The sequence below is a fragment of the Embiotoca jacksoni genome, unplaced genomic scaffold (genome assembly GCF_022577435.1).
Source record: "Embiotoca jacksoni isolate LCO1_2020_lvr unplaced genomic scaffold, fEmbJac1.0.p SCAF_10, whole genome shotgun sequence".
In the NCBI taxonomy this organism is placed as follows: domain Eukaryota; kingdom Metazoa; phylum Chordata; class Actinopteri; family Embiotocidae; genus Embiotoca; species Embiotoca jacksoni.
In genome coordinates, this window is record NW_027185230.1 from 17,032,398 (window position 1) to 17,054,363 (window position 21,966).

Sequence of the window (21,966 nt, forward strand, 5' to 3'; positions counted from 1 at the left end):
TTTGTTAACTCCAGGCACACGGGAAGGAAAATGTTTCCTTCCCCAAAGACGTGTGCACTCTCATGCACATTCAAGGATCCTCTTATCTCCCTGCTTGTGTCTCTCTCCATATCTGTGACTCTGCTGTTTTGAGTCAGAGAGGAACTGTCTGTGAATGTGTACATGTCTGTGCAGTCGCGATGCAGAGCAACTGACTCCATGTCTGATGATAATGATAATGATGATGACTATGATGGCCGGGGCTGGGCTGAACTGGCTGGCTGTGAGATAAAGGGAGTTTCCTGCCAGGGATTTCCAAATGTCAGCCGGGCAGCTCTGAACTCTGCTCCATTATTGACTCGCGGAGACCATCGTGGCTGGTGGTGTTTATTTACAGGCAGCACTGGCTTGCTTTACCCCTCACCACCACCACCGCCGCCGCCACATCTTATTATTTTATGATCATCTGGACTCTCCATCAGTATTTCCTATCTGCGTCATTGTTCTGCCCTCTATTACCTCTGTCCATGCTCATGTGTTTGCTCATTCACTCCACTGACTCAACAGATAATGTTTAGGTCACAGTAGGGCTGTGACTATTGACTATCTTCACTGTCCATTTGCCAGTTATTTTATAGATTCATTTCTGAGTCTAAAATGTTAGCAAATTGCCATTCACATGTTCCCAAACCCCCAGAATATTCAGTTTACTGTCACAGAAGACATATTCACATTTGAGGTGCTGGAATCAGAACATTTTGCAACTTTCCTTAAAACATTATTGTAAAAGCCAATTAACTATAAAAGATAATTGCCTATTAATTTTCTGTCAGTTGAATAAGCACTCAATTAATTATTTTTATTTAGCCCTAGATCCCAGTAATCTACTTAAACTTCACTCCACTCACCAAACTATGGATTTTCTTTAGATTTGTGCTCCAAATGTTTTAAACATTTACCTAAAGTTTTATGTGTTGCTATGGATAAAAGTGTCTGCCAAGGTGAATAAAAGCTACTTTAAAAGAGAATATGTGATGAAAGACTGATAGAAACACACTGCTTTTACTAAAAAACATTCAGGCCCTGCTGCCACTCTCTTTGCCTGCTCGAAGTCCACCAGAAAGGCCAAAAAACAAAGGATAAAAATAAAGAACAAAAAGAATGGAAATATTGTACCTGCAGTATTACTGTTTCAAAGCCAGACAGTAGCTCATTATGTATTCACCCTCTTTATCTACATAAAACACTACAAAGTACACAAGAAAAGAAAAAGCACATTAGTTCATTTCAAAAACACAAACACCAGTTTTGGTCGGCAGCAGCAATAAAATGTTGTGATTTAACATAGCTGTTATTGAATTCATGATATAGTTTTATCACAACTTCTTTAATATATATTACAATAAAGGCAACAGATTTACACATTTGCTAAATTTCAGATATCATCTTAAAACTTGAGCAGCATTTAAGCAGAAACATAACTTTAAAAAATAAAAGCTACTACGAGCCTGAAATCTCAAACATACAAATGTTCAGTCACAAATGTTTCACTCAGTCATGCGTTGTGTGCGTCCAGATGAAAACCGAATCCTCCGGACAGGCAGAGACAGGGCACCTTCACATCTTCGGTGTGTCAGGGTGAACCATGTCTTTCATTACCACAGCCTCATAACTGACTCTGGGATCATGCCAGCACTGTGGAAATCTTTTGTATCGCCGTTTCCTGGACCGCGTCCATCACTGCCTCAGCATAAATGACGGATGGGACAGGCCGGCGAGTCACAGTGCGTTATTGTGGGCAAACATCCCAGGTGGAACTTGGTCGGTGGTCTCTCGTTTGAAATGGAAAAAAAACACAAAAAAAACTCAGTACAACAGGTCCTTGAATAGTTGTGGCCAACAGGGCCTTTGCCATTAGGTCTGAAGATGATAAGTAGGCCTCCACATTGCTGCTCAGATGTCTCCGTTTGGCCAATTATCCTGGATAAAGAATGCTGAGGGATTGTGTGTGTTTATGTGTGTGTGTGATTACATTGCTGACAGATGGACAGGTGTAGCTCTCAGGGATTTATCAGAGCCCTGTTTGTGCATCTGCGTTTCCCTGGCCTTTCGCTATCATTGAATTTAATTTATTCTGTTTTTTTTTTCTTCTTGATTAACACACAAATGAAAGATTTAAACACCCTGAAGCATCTACTAAGAGAATTAAAAAGTTGTAATTAAAACAGAAGGTCACTGATAATTTCAAAAACACTTTGGCATAAGCAGGATATTCATAGAAAATCTTTAAAAAAACAAAAAGTGTCTTTTCTCAGGTGTCTTGTGCAACCACACAGGTCAATCAGTTTACTGTATTAAACATGCAGTTTGCGTGTCTGTGTGCGTGTGCATCTTTGGTTCCTTTGTGTTAGTTAAACATACCTGTGCATGTGCATTTTTCTTGTACTTTTCAACAACTGACAGTGTGTGTCAGTTTGTTTGTGTGAGTGTGACCCACCCTCTCTTCGCTACTACCCAAGGTTACTCAAACAGACTCGGAGACGCTGGATGTTTGTTTGCACCCTGCCGTCACACAGTACCATCACATCCAACGATTTACACAAACACACGTAATATAGAACAGGTCGGACTGAAATGGGAACGACCACTTATATGACCAAATACTGGGGGAAAAATTAAATCCACATAAAAAAACATAATTGTGATTGTAAATTGGTGGTAAATTAAGCGTGATTTGTAAAATTTGGACCCGTCATTTCTAAAACAGTCTTCTGCCAGTTTCATAATTATTTTCTTATTGCAAGACTCATTATTGTTAATGATTTTTTAACGGCTTCATTTAGAAATCAAAACAGGTCTGAGTTTAATAATAATCTGTCTTCGATAGAGGCTTCTCTCCTCAACTGAGATAAATAAAGGCCACTATATATATTTATGGCACATTAATTAGAACATGTACAGTGTGGTGACTGTGTATTTGGTTTCTTTGGTCTCTATAGAGGTGTATCGTTCATCTGTCACCGGGGCTTTCATTACTTTCCCTCTCTCTGTGTCTCCCCTGCAGTTTATTTGCTTTGCTTTCTAAAAAGCACAACAAGGTTTTGGAGCAGGCAACACAGTCTCTGAGAGGCAGACAGGGAGACAACACAGCCTTGCCAGACTATGTGAGTACCACACACACACACACACACACACACACGCGCACTCACACTCAGTCTGTGGTAAGTTTATTAATGATTGCCACATTATGTCTACATAAATGTGAGACAGTAACTTCACAAGGGCATTTGTAACCATTTAGTAAGAGTTAGGTAGTATCATGATATTTTTAACCAAATACCTCGACATTGCAACAATATTGTTGGGATGACTATTGCTGCTTTCACAAAATATTCACACAATGAAATGTTTTGATTAATATTCATCAGTTATATTAATATAATAACTAAGTTGATAAAGGCAAATAATAGAGCAGCTACAACAGTCCAGTGAGCTCAGAAAATGGAATCACTTCACTGTAATGCAGCCTTTTTATAACAGGGAAAGACAAAATCCAAATATCAAATATTTATCAAAATATTATGATAACCAAAATCAAAGACTATGTCTCATCTTATATCATGATATAAATTTTAAATCTATGTATTGCCCAGCTCTTGTGTGAGGTTACATGAATTTGCATTGGAGGCAACATGATTTTAACATTGTCAAGTTTAGCATTTGAAAAAACCTTTAGGTTTAAGAAATATTACCAATTAGGGTTTTTATTTTTTTTGTCATTTCGTAGTAATTCAGTAATTCAAATAGACCAGAGGTTCTCGAACTTCTCAGACCATGTACCACTATGTACCAAACCAAATTTGCCAAGTACCACTTCGTCTGCGGACTCTGTCTCACCTGTCAGGTCCAGCACTTTCACTCAAATCAACAACTGAACAGTCAGAGTCTGTTAGCATCAAGCTAATGTTAGGTTGGTCTATGACCGACTTTACACTCACTTCACTTGACATGTCTCAGCACGGGCAAATTTCCTTTGTAAAATGTTTGAAATTATGAACAAGTAATTTGAACATTGTTGGGATGTGAATACATCTTTAATCAAATAAACTTAAATAACCATTTAAAAAAAAAAAAAAAAATTTTAGACTTACCAATAGGTGGATCCCCATTTTGGGGGTTACTGCCATAGCCTAAACTTTTATTTGTAATAAATAGTTAAATATTTTCAGAAAGGAGCCTGCTCACCTTGTTGCTGACAGTTTTAGGTGAAAAGATGGACTTACTTTCCAGTGCAAAAAAAATATACTGCATTCAGCTGTCTGTTATCCTTGCATAAACTCCAGAGGTACAGGTAGGGGAATTTTGTTACCTTTGAATGAAACCTGGCTATCATTTTCTTTTCTTTTTTTTACCCTAATTGTAAGCTGATTTGACGACGTGTCGGCTGTAGCTTCACATTTCCCATGCAGATGTGATTGGTATTGATGTGTTTGTATGTGTGTGCATCGTTTTTAAGGGGGTCTTCATCAGACATTCACTCCACGGGTGAAGGAGCACTCGCATTCACTTGTGTTTCCTCAAGACCTAAGGGCATCTGTAGGAGCCAACATTCAATAAAATTGAATGTTTCATATCAGTTTTATGTAATTCACAGTGGCACCAAAGTAATATTGAAAATTCTCTGCAACATCAGTGTTAATCTCAAATTGAAATCTTAACAGGCACACAGCAATAACTAAGTGGCAGAGCTTAAACCGATAAATTAATTATTATGATTTCCCCCATGCAGTCAAGTATCTGCATGTTATAAGTAGCTGCACCTGATGAGGGCATTCTGTTGACTTTTGACATATATAATTGTCTGTGTTTACGATCAGGCAGACACCCCTGCCTTCAGGTTTGTCTGTCTGCCTCTCAGTCTGGCTGTCTCATCAGATTTGCGTATTGTGTTTGCGTAAACATATTTGTGTGTATGTGTTCTGTGGGGGCCCCCACAGATGCCCTGAGGTCCTGGGAAAACATGAGTATATGTGAGAGCTCCTTGAACCATGTAGTGACTGTCTGATGAGGCCCCTTACAGACGTCTATACACACACACACACACACACACACACACACACACACACACACACACACACACACACACTCGCGCACACACACACTCGCGCACGCACACGCACACATAAAAACATATAAAATGCAATTATCCCGCTTTGTTTTGATGCCTCCTTCCTTCGGGGCCTGTTTTAATGCCCTCTTTTATTTACATACATGAGTAATTGCACGCTATGTATATGATTGAAAATGGAAAAGAAACATATTACTTTGCTGTGATTAAATATTGTATATAAAAAAAAATTGAGTTCAGCCAGCTGTTCCCATAGGAAGAGTGAAAACTACCAGTAACAAATACAATAAGACAAATACGTGCAGTGAGCGGTCAAAGTGGAAGGTCACCTACACAGCAGCACTCCTGCTTTCGATAGCGATTCAGCGCTCAAGGGCACACGGCAGATTTTCAGCACAATTATTTCATGGGAATTTTACATGTTTGTTTTTTTGCTTTGTTTTTTTTGCTTTCCTTGAATAGTGTCTGACATCCAGTCTGGGTCATAGACTTTGTAAGACAGAGCAGAACTTTTGTGATACAGCTGTTATCCTTGAGCTTAGACTATACTAACTCAATGTGACATTGGTTCCCATGTCTACAAAGGTTCCCATGTCTACTATCCACATCCAGAAGTCAACTCAAGAGTTTTATTGACATCACATGATGAAAGGGAACAAACTGTATTGTTTGCCTTCTGAGCATGTACACACACACACACATACACACACATCCACCTTGAAACATAAATTGAGTTTAATTATGTTTTGAACAAGCAGTGGAGTTCCATATGGGCTCAAACAGAACTGCACAATCAGCTTTTCCCATGTCTTTGGTAGTAAACATCTCAGTATTTGGTGTTTTTCAGCGTTTGAATGAGATCTGTTGTGCCGTTCAGAAGGAAGGAGGCCTTCCAGTCTGTAATTCTGGCTAAATTCATTGATTGTGCCTAACTTTGCATCGAGTGTCCATCTCGGCTCCCTCTCTCTAGTGTCACCTCCGAGGTTTTCATGTGTGGAAGTGGAATAGCCGGTGGCACAGGTGAAAATGGAAAAGGCAGAGGTTTAACCAATTTCACAGAGATTTAGTCGAGGCTCTTTTACAGGAAGCGTTTTCTATCGGGAGTAATGTTCTTTCACTACTTTGGTCAAGAATGAAATACGTCAACAACTACTGGATGACTTACCGTGTAATTCCCTCCATAATTTGTTGGTGCTAAGAGGATGATTGTTTGACTTTGATGAACCCCGTCTTCCCTTTGTGGTTCAGGTTGAAAGTGTTGGATACATTAGTATGAAAATATTATTGTTGTTTATGACCAAAAACCGGCTAATGTAAGGACATTCCCATCAGGTTATACTAGTGCAAATGAACAAATGCTACCATGCCTTAAACTAAGATGTTTAACAGGGTAAAGGTAGCATTTAGCTCAAAGCGCTGCTGCCCTCAATTACAACCATATAGAGCAGAAACACAGTAATGAGGAGAGGAGTGAAAACACCTTCAGGCTGTAGACTCTTCTGTTTTTATTGGAATAGAAGGTTTGCGTGGATACAGGGTTTAAAATGTAAATATGATCAGTGGGGCTGCTTCTAATAATTTTTTCCATGATTTTTTAATCTGAAGATTTTGTCTTTGAGTAATTTATTAATTGTTCTCTCAACAAAGTCTAATTGGTGGTAGTGCTGTGTGACAATGAGGGCTTAAATGTTCAGTGCAAAGGATTTAAGGGAATCTATTGGCAGAAATTTAATATAATATTCATAGTTATGTTTTCATTAATGTTTAATCACATGAAACAAATAATATTTTAATTTAGGATGAGCTGCTTGTATCTATAAAGGGGGTGGGTCCCTCTAGATAGAGCCCATCATCTATAGTAGCCCAGAAGGAACAAACCAAACAGTTACGACAGAGGGGCCTTCATGTTTTTCTCGTACATACTTAGAAGGGGAGGGTAACGGGAACCGGTATCCAGTTGGTTGAAATCTTCAGCTTCACCATTAGATGTCACTAAATCCTACACTGTTTTTTTTACATTGTCTATGAATATATACTAAATTTTGAGCAAATGCATAGCTAATTTTTTTTAATATCCACAGAGAAATGAGATTGTGGATTAAACAGTTAAATGTGTAACGGATACACAGTAAGAAAAGAAGATAACTTAAAACAGAAGTTAATAGTTTTCTAATATTATCTAAAAGCTAAACATTAGCCGTCTATCTCCTCCCTCTTCCATTAGTTTTAATCTTAAACTTAAATTTTCATAAAACCTCATGCATAGCTTTTCTTATCTGGCCACTTGTAATGACCTCAGGTCTATCATCCGTTTGGGAGATGCAACATCCGAAGGAAGGGACTGCTGTCTCATTATGCCGACTCCTTCGTTTCCTCCATCTCTGGACCTCCTCTCCTCCTGCGGTAGTAGTGGATGTGGCAGTGTAATTGAAAACAGGCTGCTCTGGTGTTATTCACAAAACCCCTTGTCTTAACTTGGGAGGTGTTGAAGTTTAGGGAACCACAGGGAGAGATAAAGAGGTGCAAAATGGGAGACAAGAAGAACAATAGAAAGCTTAGAAGCAGGCAGAAGGGGAGAAGAGAAGAGTGGTTTAGGGTGGGTGTAAGTGTGTATTTGTGACAGGCATCTGGAAACAATGTAATTTGGCCAAGTCTGGCTCTGCAGAGAGAACTAATGTTTGTTTAATGTGGGATTGTCCTGGACATGTAATTGCTCTCTTTACGAGGGAGGAGGATATGAAAAAAACGTCGCCAAATGCTTGAAGCTGTGGGTTAAAGCCGGGTGCATTCTGCTTATGTGTTAATGTCCCCCTCTTTTTCTCTCCGTCTCCTCCTCTGTTTTCCTCCCTCCCTCTGGATGTCTGCCTCTCGGTTGCTGTCTCTCTTTCATATATACACACAGTGAACACGCCCCCTGTCCCTGAATGTGTTTGTGCTGCTGTATCTGGTTAGTGTCAGGGAAGAAAGAGTGAAGGGCTAGAGCCCTTTGGGCCCCCCAGGGAACATCCAAGTAGGGCACCTCTCATGGGTCCACATGGTTGCTCTTTGCAGCCTCTGCACCTCTGATTACAGATATTTCTTTTTTTTCTTGTCCGTTGAGATGTGTGCAAGTGACATCCAGTATGTGCCTGTACATGCAAACAAACAAACATAAAAAGGAGTTAAGTACGCACTGTATTGCATTGCATTGTGTGCCACTGTTTATGCTCCCAGCCAGTGGTAATGGTAATGTTACTTCTCTGCCTCTTAGTCTGTTTACTGTTGCACATTTCTGGGAAGAGACTACACACACACACACACACACCCATACACACACAGAGCCAGAAGCATGTTGGACCACCCTGTCTATGTGTTTATGTGGCTGGTTGAGTCACAATCTGTGATCTCTTTTTAATAGCCGGAGTAGACACATGCATTAGCTTTGTAGCACCAGTCCTCTTGTTTGGGGGAAAAGGCAGAGCCCGGAGATAGATCAACAGATAATAAACATTATGCGTTCTGTTTATTATCAGGCCTTTCAGGAATTTACCACTTTCTTTTAAGGCTACAAAGTTATTTAGCAAAATCTATAGTCATCCATTAACGCACCAGAGTCTGTGCATTCCAACTGCATGATATCGCGTCAGTGTCTCGTTCTGCCTCACTTATGGCATGAAAAGTGAGGTGCGTTTGGTTTAGCCACCAAAACCCACATGGTTAGATTGGTTAGATGGACATGAACCCTGGTCTCCTGGGGAAAAGTCCATCCAACCGCCCCCCGACCTGCCTCCCCTCTGACCATGGTCATATCTGCGTGTACTTTTCACACCTAAGTGAAGCAAAACGTGACACTGACACGGTATCCTGTAGTGGATTGACGGGTGTATCTCATGCTTTGGCAATATACCGGACTGAAGTCTTTTCATTAATAAAAATGTATTCCTTAGTATCTTGCTGGTTTGGTACTATGTTATTTAGTACTTATAATCAGTATATAAATTTAATTAAGAGTTTATAACACAATAATATAGTTGTGCATAGACATACTCAATAGTTCATTAATGCACAGTATTTGTCAACAGTTATACTGCTTACAACTGAATTACTGTGTAGTGTAAACACTTAATTAGATGTTTATACTGTGTTTTACTTATGAATTCAAAGTGTGGAAAACTTTTTCTTTGGAAATATATCATATACAATGTTTCTCACGTCCAGACTCCTTTCCCATAGTTGTCCATCCTTCTCTGCTGGTTTTTCCCGCCTCTGCAGATCATTTTACATGAAGATTTCTATGTTCAGTGTAGCCTCATCATGGCTCAATCACAAATGGGAATCTGGTGTATTTTTCCTTCTCCGTCTCTAATATTGTTAAACCCGACAGTTTTATCGCCCCGGATTTTGCGCCGCCGTTTTCCCGTGTGCTTTTCATTTAATTCCACGATGCTGATGGGGAATCCGGTTACGCATCATGTGCGATGACGGGGATCAGTGTCTCCCTTCATACATCGTTTACCTGAAAGTGGCAACTGATTGATTGAAATGTGAATATTATATTATCCTGTCATATTTCTCATGGTCTTTTGATGTAGAGCCAATCCCGCTGCCAGCCTGATGTACATTATCATACCCCTCAGAGGTTATAGTGCACACACACAGAGCTTCTTGTCATTCTGAATGAAAATAACTTCAGGGGGAGAGATGCCAAGAGAAATGAGGAAGCTAAAGGGCGCCTATACAATATATATTCAAATTCTGAAAAATGAATAAAGCTCAGTTTCTCTTCTTCTCGTTTGGCCGGTCATTTGCCAGAAGGAATGTATTGTTTTATCAAATATATCTTGATCAAACAAACGTCCCAGATTCTTTTTAATGGGACCAGTTCATTGACAAAGTGGGCAGGCAGCAGCATGCAGCAACAACAAAAAAATGCAACAAAAATTTATTGAATCTGGCTCAACTTCTGCTGGAACAAAATATATCACAGTCCAGCAAACCGCTGTGTGAACCAAAGTACGACAACATATCTGCACACTTTTGTGTGAATACTGTCCACCACATTTAATTTAATGGATCGTTCCAATCTAACAGAGATTGCCATCAAACATAAACGATATGAGCCGTCAGTACTATGTGCAGATCTATCGTGGGTCAATCAAACACACACAAGCACACATTCCTGGTAGATTATTTTGTAAAATGAACAACCCGATGAAGGATAAAAGAATAGGAACTTTCTAGGTGTCAAAATACTTCCTCGTAAAAACCATTGCGTATCTGTAATCTTCCTGAATCATCATATCGCTGGTACATGAGCAGGGTGGTGTGGAGGTTTAGGGAAATACTAGCTAGCAGCATGTACTTTTCAATCCTTGCATTTATTTAAATCAGGGCAGTTTTTTGGTCTGAACTCCCACTAAGGTGTTGTTTGTGTGAGGCCTGTGTAAATGGGGTTTGATAAAGCCGTGGCTCCCACCTGCACTGAATATACTTGAGGTTTAAATAACAAACTCTCTTGTGAAATTTAACATAGAATAAAACATAGACTAAAATGATCACACATTATAAGTAACCTTTGCCACTGCTTAAGTCGTCCATTATGTCCTCCTTTCCGCCTCGTGGGTCTGTTTCCTTGTCATTAAAGTCGTATCCCGTGGAGAGCGGACTTACACACTGAACCCGTCTTTGGTCTCTCATCTTTCAATTTTTTCCCTCACCTGCCCATGAAGGCGAGGATAGGCCTAGTTGTTACTTTACTTGTTAGCCTGTCTCTATGTATCTGCCGTCCTCTTATCTTCACTCGCCTGTCTCTCTGCCTCTTTCTGCCTCTATTCTCGGGCAGTAGGAGTGCCACCTCTGCAGGCAGCAGGTGCTCTTGAGTCATAATGATTGTCTGCTTCTAAATGCTAATTAGGGCAGCCCTGCTGCGCCCTGGTCTTTCTGAGAAAGACACAGCTCGTAGCAAATCAATTAGCACTGCCCACCTATCTGGAAGAGAGCTGTTGCAGCTGTTGGCGTCATCTTTTTTTTATCATTATCACTCACGTCATCGGCAACATTACTGCTGCTTTGCCTCCGTTCCCCACCCCGACCGCCTGCTGTGAGCGCTCGCCAAGTCTCAGAGAAGTAGTGTGCTTATTTAAACTGTTAATAAGCGTCTGCACATATGCTGGACCTTCCCTCCACGCAGACGGTGCTGCAGAGCCTGTCCAGCACCGTCTTTTCTTCGCCGATCGTACATCTGGAACGGCAGACTTGATTTTGATGCTGCTGTTGCTCTGCAAGTCAAACACTGTCTTTTGCCTCTTTGAGCGTGTGCGTGCAACAAAGGATGTTTTGTGCATGCGTGAGGTTGTGGGGTAATGAGAGGCTGACCTGGGCACAAAGCTCTGCAAAATGGTGTGATTATGACATGGCCGTGGTACCATAATGCAGGTCAGACAATGACCTATTTAAAAAAAAGTCCCAAAAGACAGGGCAGGCGGTTGCGACTCAGCCGGTCTGACCCTCTCTGCCTGTCCATGTGGCATTTATTTTCTTCTCTTCATGCTTTTCCTCTTCTGTCTCTCTCATTCAAACCTTCTATCCTTTTAAGTTAGTTCTCATTTAGTTATTGATTCTAAGACACTACTTTTTAATATTCTCTCTTACTGTGTTTGTTTTGATGAAATCTCTGTCGGTTTGGGTGTGGCTTTTCATTCTTTATGTTTGCCTTTCTGTGTATCTGTTCATCTATCGCCATGCACTAGTCTTTGTCACTACTTTTTCTGAGCATATCTGGTTTGTCTGCCCTGCAACAGCCTGCAGTGAGCAGTGGGGGCCAGCCAGGGAATCACTAAGCTATTGGTTTAATGATGCCAGCTCCTACTTTACAGGGATTTACATGTCTGTGTCTCTAAACACCCTGTCCACACACACACACACACACAAACACTTGCATAAAAAAAAACCTGCACGGGTATGTATGATAGGGCGGCTAGACACACACACACTCGCACTGCCCTTCCCAGTCACAGATTGCATCTGCAATTTCAGTTGTCAGACAGGTAGCAGGGATCAAACGTACCTGCAGACATCACACATTTGGGCCCAGCATGTTGCAGCAGCAGAAACAGACAGATGGAAAAGCTCTCACACACACACACACACACACACACACACACACACACACACACACACACACACACACACACACACACACACACACACACACACACACACACACACTCACAGCTATCCGGTTTGTGTAAATGTTGAAACAAGTAAAATGGGACAGGATCATTGAGACTAATGATACAGCTCTTGTCTGAGGCCTATGTTTTCCTGGGTGGAGAGAAGACATTAAATAGCAGCATGAGCGGCTGTGACTAAATGACAATGCAGGAGGTTGGAAAATAGCACATGACGGCGGGAGAAGGGGCAGGAAAGAGGAGGGGAGGACCAGAGGAGGAAGAGGAGAGAGGGAGACAGCAAGATAGAAAAGGCAGTAATGGTTTTATGCAGTAAAACCAACACGCGTCAGGTTTTTTCTGGTTGTTAGAGGATACATTTCAGAGAAAACAAGTGCACAAGAACAGAGTGGGAAGTGGAGGAGGAGGTGGAGGAGGAGGAGGAGGAGGAGCCACCCAAGATATTTAAATCCTGTCTGGGTTTCAAGTAGACCATGGACCTCTTAATCTCATCCACTTGACAAACATATACACAGTGCTAGGCAGACGTCTAGCTAGCCTATTTTCATGTGACCTGAATTCCCCAGTGTGGCATTTTTTTTCTCTGCCAGACTAATCTCATTAAGCTGGGTGCAGAACTGGAGAACAAACACACTCGGCATCCCTCACTCCTACTCTGCCTTCCTCTCATGCTTTTGTCTCCTCTTCGTCGTGTTCGCTTTCTCCATCAACTCCCCCTCCAACTCTCATCTTATGTGCTCCCATTTTCGTCACTGTCTTCCTTCCTCTGCCTCCTCTTCCTCCTACTCAGCTGTCTTCCATATCTGTTCCTGCTTTCTGTCTAATTATGGCCTGCCACGGCAGAACAGAGCGGGGCAGGTCTAGCTAGGCAATGGAGTCAAGCTCAGAGAGACACCTCTGCATCCAGACACACAATCAATCCTCATTATAACTGGCTCTCCTGCCTTCCCCTGACCTCTTCACATCTGCCTGTTAAAGCTTCCACACACCTTCATCTGCCAGTTTGTGGAAATCAATGCAATACACTATTGCATGTGTTGCAAGCCTAACTCATGATCAGTGCACGACAGAATTATTTACAATTATCTACTTTCAGGGGGTGATTTTGTGTATTCCTGTACATTATTTTTTTATTATTTTTTTTTTTTATGCCACACAGCAAGCAAAGTTATTTATAAGATAAGGACTTGTTTCCGAAGCAGGGCGCTGAAGATAGAATATAAAATGCTACCACATGCAGTTCTGTTACAGATGGTTCACCCAGATTGGAGGGGGAATCTCGGCTTCCAATCAGCTTGTGGTAGCAGTCCTTGCCAGGTCGCTGTTTTGAATCTGGCATTTCAAATTCTTGGTCAAAACAGGTCATTATCAGAACAATGATGTTTGTCATAAAAATTAAGCTTTACGCATAAATCTGGTCACGGAGGCCTTATCAAGGCCTTTTATCACATGAAAGATTGATTTTACGAACGTTTGTTTAACTCTCTAAGGGTTCAAATGTTTCTCGTACTGAAGAGGGAACAGTCATTTTATCATGAAGCTTTACTAATTCATGCACATTAAAGATTAAAATGTCTGACTCAGCACCTTATTCTAATGTATTTTACAGGAATTACAATACTTCCGAGGGAATACGCTCTGCTGATTTTTTTAGCCTGCCATGTAGCAGGATCCAGGGGGACGTTGCTGATGAGTACTCTCTGAGGCGAGGCTTCCTGTAAAGCCGACGATGATTGAAGTTTTCAGATCAACTGCCTGAGCATTTCTTGTTCGTGTCCCGGTCTTTTGTTGCTTTTCCGTCCATTTCTGAGCTCCTGTCAAGTCGTGATCGGTAGTCCCAAGTTTTCATTTTGCAGTAGATGAAGAGTGGTGGTCTGCATGTAAGCTGATGCCCACACACCGCAGAAATAGCTGCTCCATCTGCCCTCGCACGCTTGCAGGAGATATTGTATCCAGACAGTGGTTTAGATGTGTTTTGTGGGGGGTCTTGCCTTTTTTACAGGCGACATATTGACATGCCACATTAGTCCGAGCATAATGATGGCTGAATTCGATATAGCTGCTTCAGTTTCTGGGGACCGGTGTTGTCCATTTATTGGTCCCGGCCACTACTGACTGGGACACTTCAACAAACCACAGCCATCTTTAATGTGCATTACCTGCTGAAGTCAAAATGTACGCTTTGAAAAGTCCGATGATCAGTTCAGGCTCGGCTACACTTCATATTTACTCCCAGACATGCACAGTTGTTCGATGTGACTCCGGAGAATCATACAGATCCAGGATCAGTACTGAAACCTGTCAGATAATCTCTGCCATGTGTTGCGGTTGTGGTCCGTCTACCATTGGGCTGATTTCATTAGAAGTCCATTGCATTAAGCTAAGCTGCTTTAAATGTTCTTGACTCCTGTGCTCCCTCAGTCTGCATTTTGTTAACTCTGCTTGTTTTTAGCTGTTGACCACTCAGCCCCTTGGCTCTGTTCTGCCTAACATGCACACTGTGTACTGTTTTTAGATTAAAGCTACAACATGCAAGTTATTTCGTTAAAATGTTTGATAGAATGAGTAAGGAAATGAAGTTTGATGTTGACCTGGCTACAATTCTTCTAGACTAAAAAGTCATGTTGCTTAACACTGGTTGTGTAGCAATAACTTATAAAGGAAATGTATGACAGGACCGATAATGACAGTGTTATTATCTTGACTTAGCTGTTTGTTGATAAGTGGTTCAGACCAGTTAGAATACGGGAATGTGACTAACTGAATTAATTCGTCATCAAGCCATCTACCAAACTGAGGCAATTTTGTTTCTCTAACAAACCAGTTGTGATGAACTTGTTTGGACAATTCAAAACAGATCTGAAGTGCAGATACTGACAACACAAACATTACCAAAAAGTATTACAAGCTGTTTTACTGCAGCTGTTTTCTTTTTACCATGATCTTGCTAAAAACAGAGATAGGTAAGTTATCACGTAAACCAGTCCTAGCCTAGACAATCTAATTTTAAAATCAATCCTGACTACTAACTAATGGAAAGGTAAGGAATACGCAAAATCCGACCAAACTCCTGAAGGACAGAGCCGTACTGAGGGCAGACTGAGCTCTACAGGGTTACAATATTTATTTTGCTTTTTGGCCAATAGAAGCAAAAAACACAGAAAGACTAGACCATCATGCCTCAAGTCCATTTTGTTGGCAATGCCTGGTTCCATTGAGAAAGGCATTGTGCTTGTTGTTTTGTGTTTTTAGATTGGTTTGGAGGCCGCATCATCCAGGGATCTTATCTATAATACCATCACTACATGATAGATTTTGCACTGCTGTGCACACCGTTGTCACACCACAAGAAATCATTTATTATCTCTTGTATTTGCCAATTCATTGTCGCCTGGTTTTTATCTCTTTAAAGATTATTCCTTTTCCAGTGGTCTCGGCAGTTTTCTTTCCGTGTGTGCCAGTGTGGAACATGCCAGGCGGGACGTTATCTGGTCATGGTGGCGTCTGTCTGTCTTGTATACACATTGTTGTGAACACGGTTAACAAACGAACAATGCTTGATAGACTCTTTTCTTCTTAAACCAGGGGTTTCCCATCTGAATCAGGTAGTTGGATGTGATTGAACAACTTGCTCTGCACTGTAAAAACTGCAGATCTAACCAAGTAAAATAATCTTATATTTAGATTTAAAATCGACTTAGTTTTGTTTTAACATAAATGGATCATCTAGTGCTTCCTCAGTCAGATCTTTGGATTTAATTCAAGTAAATATAACTTTCGTTCTCGGGATAAGCATCTTTGTCCTTGCCCAAGTTATTTTTAACTAGATACAACAAACATGTTGGTAAAACATCCACTTCAAATCTGTAGAAGCCTTATCTTAAGCAGTATGTCTTAAAACTAGAATTACTATAACTATAAAGGCTTACAGACTACTCTCGATTTTCAATAAATGTTGATGCTCTTCTGTGGTGGCTGTAGCTCGGATGGTAGAGCAGGTTGCCTAGTAATTATAAGGTCAGCAATTTGATTCCTGGTTCCTCTAGTCCACATGCAGAATCCCAAGAGGATCCTGGGTTTTGGCCGACCTCGATGAGCCATCTTGTTTCAAGTAACAGCCTAATCCTAATCCACCCGTGTTAAGTAATTTACACTTAAATTAAGTGATATACTCTCTTGTTCCTCGGCCTTCATTTTTTCCCCAATGTGCTAGAATTAAGAATTCAAAGGAAATTAATCAAGAATTATTCCGTAATATTCATTGCATTTCCCTTATTCCTGTGATGTAGCAAGTCTGGTTTCAAGCAATTTGATCTAAAAACCAGCATTGTCTATCTATTTCAAACCTTTGAACACTTCTCTGAGTTCATCAGAGCTTTTGTTTTTAAGACTTCTTGTCAAGTAAAATTAACGAGCTGCATTGACAGATCTTTTTGAGATTATTAGCTCATAACGACTTCTTCAAATTCATTTTTCTTGTATTTTGGTCAAGCTTTTTTGTAATACGGATTTTCATTTATTTTGACGGATTTTCTCAACTATTAAAACTTGCCTGTAGGTAAAGCACTACCACTGGTCACACTGTGGTGAAAGGTTTTTGTAGCACAAACAAACTAACAATATCAACAAAGCTGAACATTTACTAATATATCTAAACATTCTGTACATTTCAGATTTTAGCTCTAGTAACTACAACTACTTTGTGATGTACCGTTTCCCTGTTTGATATCCTTATACTTGACGTTTTCTGTGTTTTACTTTGGTTTGTGACAAGCCTATGTATTTGAAGGACTTTGTGAATAGCTCATCTGCCACTCAAACCCTTGCTTCTCTCTCTGCTATTCCCGCACCACTCTCTTCCCATGCTTTCACCTGTCACTAGCAACAGTTGTCTTTGCCCCGAGAGGAAACAAACTGCGACCTGACCTGATCTGTGGCTTACAAGATCACCTCTCTGTCCCTTGCTAAGACCTTGGCTGACATTCCTCCATCTTTCCTTTCATCCCTCTCTCTCACCTTCTGCCATTTCTTCCATCTCGCGATTCCCCCCTGCTGATTTTTCTGTCGGGAGACAATCATTTAAAAAAAAAAAAAAAAAAAACACCATAATAAGTGAAACCATTGTAGTGGGAAACCAATTAACCTTTTCCTCCTCCCTCTCCCCCAGGCCCAGGACCTGAATGTGATTGAGGAGGTGATCCGAATGATGCTGGAAATCATCAACTCTTGCCTGTGCAACTCTCTGCACCACAACCCCAACCTGGTGTACGCGCTGCTCTACAAGAGGGAGCTTTTTGAGCAGTTCAGGACTCACCCATCCTTCCAGGACATCATGCAGAACCTTGACACGGTCAGTCTTCTTTTTTCCCCTACAGTCACTCAAAATATAAATAATTAAGACAAGTTTAGACCTCAGAGCACTTTACCTTATGGTGTTGACTGATTAGCAGTAATTAATATGACAGGCAATACAAAAAGATGCTTCTATTGAGCCCCCATCACAGCACTGTGACGTGCACAGTGCAGGGGGAAGCTATAGCCTTTGTGTGTAAGTATACCAAGTTACGTTGCTCAATCAAAATCAGCACATAAATTACACTGGTTTTTGTGACCCATGGTCACATTCAAGGGCCTAAAACACTTTTTCTTTTTTTTTTATATTAAAATGTCTCTCAAGGCTCATTGCTTCATTGCTGAGGCTTTCTGAAGCATTTCAAGGGTTTCCGTTGCAGATTTCCAGAGTTTGACACAAACTTTCAAGAGCACTCTCCACTCAATGATGTCCATGATGAAATCGCATTATTAAATGCCTAAATCAGTGGTCTCAAAAACAAGTGTAACTCAGGTCCTCATGTAGATCAAATGACATAACTTGGAATACTTGCTCATGAAGGTTATGGCCTCTCCGTGCTCTGTGCATATCACAGTGCTGCGCTCTGTTCGTGCACAACAGGAGCAGTCTCTGAACTTTCTGATTCCCCCTCGTACATTATTAGATAGATGATTATTTCATAGAATAAAGCTGTACAGATTTGCCTGCTGAGAAAGGTTGGAGCATATGCAAACTGTGTTGTTAACATAGTGTGCAGTTGGACTGTATGGCGCCCTGTGAAATTAAGTAGTATGGATGAATTAATCAGTCCCCTTGTGTCAAGAGGCTCTGTCTCAAAGATTCATTGAGAGTGTGTCATGTATATGGGAGGAAGGGACAGCGTGGAAGGAAAGCTGTCATTCATAGCTGTATTAGTCATTTAGACAAGGAAAGGAAGCTTTGGTGTGTATGACTGTGAGTGTAGTACGAGGGATGGGGGTTGCTGCATACATTGCCATTGGGCTTTGCAGTTATCCATAAGGATGAGGGAGGCATGCTAGCTGGAATCCCTCAGTTAAGTCAGTCTCCCTGAGGCTATTCTCCGAATCCTTCCTGCACTTGGAAATCCATGTGTGTGAGCATGAGATTCAGTACGAGACGCTGCTTTTTTGCTCTTCTAAATTAACCCCATATGGGAGGCCTTCAGAGTTAATGAAGAGATTAGTATTAGATAGATGTAGACAGACACACACACACACACACACACACACACACACACGCACACACACACACACACACACACACACACACACTGTTCATCTATGCCCTGGTGTGATAGAAATCTGTAAAGCAATCACAGAGCATGAGCAGAGAAAATATTGCCCGTAGATGCGTTTTTTCACTGTTGGTTTGACAAAAAAAGAGCATTAAAAAGAATCGGTAATACTTTGAGGTTTTTTTTAATTATCAAACATCAAACATTTCTCCAGGGAAGGACCTAGCTCAGCAGTGGAAACACAAAATACACTTTCCATGATTTCTTGTTGGAGCTTAAACCCTGAAGGCATCAGATCATTTGAGCTGCAGTGAAGTGCTTATTTTAAGTGGGATAAAACATGCTCAAACCCTATGTTGAATTTGTAATCCGTTTCCACTGACTAAAAGCAAAGTACATGCAGCAGCTCTGTGTCCGGGCATAGTATAGAGGCATTTTCAGAGCAACTGACTGTTGCTAGGGAACATGACAACCCATGCATAGGTTTAATTGGCTGCTGATGGAAGCAGCTATATTTTATCTCAAATCAAAGAAGCTAGCTGCATAGGTTAAACAGTGACACATACGTTTCTTACCAGCTTGGAACATTCACCCTTGTTACTGTTTAAGTTAAGGTTTCTTCGGCTTCATCCAAGTGAGACGTTTTATAATGCATAACCTTTGCGACAGCGTCCTCAGAGCAAATAAGCAGGTTAATTCAACATGAAAAACGTATTAGAGGTGTTACTGACCTTGTTGTCACGAGCAGCAGTTCAATTCTGCATTGCTACTCGTGTCTACATGCGTGTCATCAGCCCCAGTTGTGTGACCACCAGTACCGATTCATGGACGTTGTCGTGATGTGAAATGTGTTTTCAGGCGTGTTACTATTGACGGATGTCGGCTCTGAAATGGTGCTAAAACGCCGCCGATCGTTTTCCATTTTATTAAGCCGTTCGTTTTCCATTTTATTAAGCCATTCTTTAAAATGAAAACATATTAGTGCCGATGTTCCCTCGGGTCTTGGCATGTTGCATGATGCCATGTTGTTCTTAGAGCTCCATATTGCACCCAGTGTCATCATATAGGGTGTGGCTGCTGAAATATTGATGTGACTGCTCCAAACAGTGGGATTAGAAGAGTCAGAGAGCTTTGTGAGATCAAGGTCCCGAGTACTGTGTACTAGATTTTTGACTTACATAAACACAGATGACACAGAAAAAGATGTAATAAAGATATGTTGTAGTGAAGATATTTATGGTTTAACAGTAAACTTTATTGTCAATGCTGACAGTACCAGGAAATATAAGATATCAGACAACGTTGAACAGAAAATGTAAATTGAATTTGTTTGAAAAACAATTTAAATGACAATTAAGAAATCAATTAAATTGAAGTTGAATTGATACAAATTTAAGTCACTTATGAAAACCTTGATTGCACTGAATTTTTTTTTTACATGTGCAAAAATACTGTACATGCTAACACCGAATAATAACCCAGCGTGGGTGGATAATTCTGCAGATAACAGGAACCAAGCTGCAACCCACCGTGACATCTCCCGTTGGTTTGTAACTGCTGGTTTGAAGTTTTGCATTTTGGCCGTCACCATCTTGTTTTTTTTGTTGCCAGAAGTCACCATATTGGGACACGACTGGGGGGAGCGAGTGATGGATCTGACTCATTCTCACACTATGCCCAGCCCACGATACAGGAAACCTGACTACACCACTGACCTGTCAATCAAGCTAGAAACCCTCCCAGACATAGTGCTCTTTGAGGCATAATATCTAATTATTTATGTAATCATTTTGAGAAGAACCACCAGAACAAAGATCAGAAGGAGTGAAATTTATGTATTAAGCATTTTTGACTTTCATATTTCATGAGAGAAGTTGAATGAGAGTCTGTGGAGCCAGAAGCTTTTTTGGAGCCAGCTCCCAGTGGCCCTCGGCGGTATTGCAGTTTAAGACACTTTCACATTGGCTTCCTTTTTGGACCTGGAAGCTACGTTTATTTTGACATACAGGTCTACAGTTTTAATGGTATCTAAATGCAGGATCATGTCTTGACCGACTTCCTGGAGTCTTTCTGACAAACTTCAGTCTTTTATAATCAGTAACTGGTGGGTAATTAGTGAATGTTATTGGCTTTGTAGATAGAAGTAGTTGTTTCCTCCTGTATTTGTGCTAAGCTCAGCTAACCGTTGCTGACGGATAAAACAATGGTATCAATTTTCTCATCAAACTCTCGACAAGCGAGCAAATACGCAGATTTCCCAGAATGTTGAATGATTCATTCCAAAACAATAACAAAAGCCAACTTCACAATCACTCCCTATGCATCATCCCTTATAAATGCGGCGTGTACTTCGACACTCAACGTGCTTTACAAACCATCTCTCCGTCAGACCCAAGTGTATGTTGTGCTAAATTTGTGATTGTTTTGTCTTGTGTGACCTTTTAGGTGATTGGATTCTTCAGTCAGCGTCTGGAGCAGGCTGGAAGTGACCTGTCAGTTGAGAGGGTTCAGGAGGTCATCATGAAAGGAGCCCAGGCGCTGCCGAAAGACAGACTGAAGGTACTTCACACACACACACACACACACACACACACACACACACACACACACACACACACACACACACACACACACACACAGCAGGGCAGCAGGGCGACAGACGCAATGGGAGCCGTGAAACTGCTGTCTGAAGAAAAAGTGGTGCATGTTGGATATTGAGACACAGGTGTGGCGCATACAATGTGTTGTCAAAGACTGCGAGGTGTCGGTGGGGAGGGGAGAGGAGAGAATTAGTTTGTATGCACAGGTGAAAGACAGAGAGGTATGGGATGGGGGTATGGACTGGGGCGAGGGAAAGATGGAAAAGAGCCACTGGGACTTAAGACAAAAGGCCAAAGCCCAATTCTCATTAGCAATAATGCCCATCTTCATTCCATCTCTGCTACACGTGAACATGTAATGACATTTCAAGGATATTGGATGGAGGGGGCGAGCGGGACACTTTGTCATGGGGCTCATAAGATCGGGGTGATGGGGATAGGGTGGGTCGGGGAGGGGAGGGGACATAAATCTGCCACCACGCCTCGTTACCCAGCACTCCTGG

At 41.1% G+C, this 21,966-nt stretch overlaps 1 protein-coding gene across 2 annotated transcripts in view; it reads left to right on the forward strand.

Moving 5' to 3' along the window:
- The window catches only part of dym (dymeclin), a 49,658-nt gene that overhangs the window by 19,771 nt on the left and 7,921 nt on the right, over positions 1 to 21,966 (forward strand). For both annotated transcript variants that reach the window (XM_069170748.1, XM_069170757.1), the window contains exons 14-16: positions 3,044 to 3,143; positions 17,444 to 17,626; positions 21,309 to 21,422. In XM_069170748.1, coding sequence (XP_069026849.1) covers positions 3,044 to 3,143; positions 17,444 to 17,626; positions 21,309 to 21,422 — 397 coding nt within the window. The remainder of the gene's footprint in view (positions 1 to 3,043; positions 3,144 to 17,443; positions 17,627 to 21,308; positions 21,423 to 21,966) is intronic.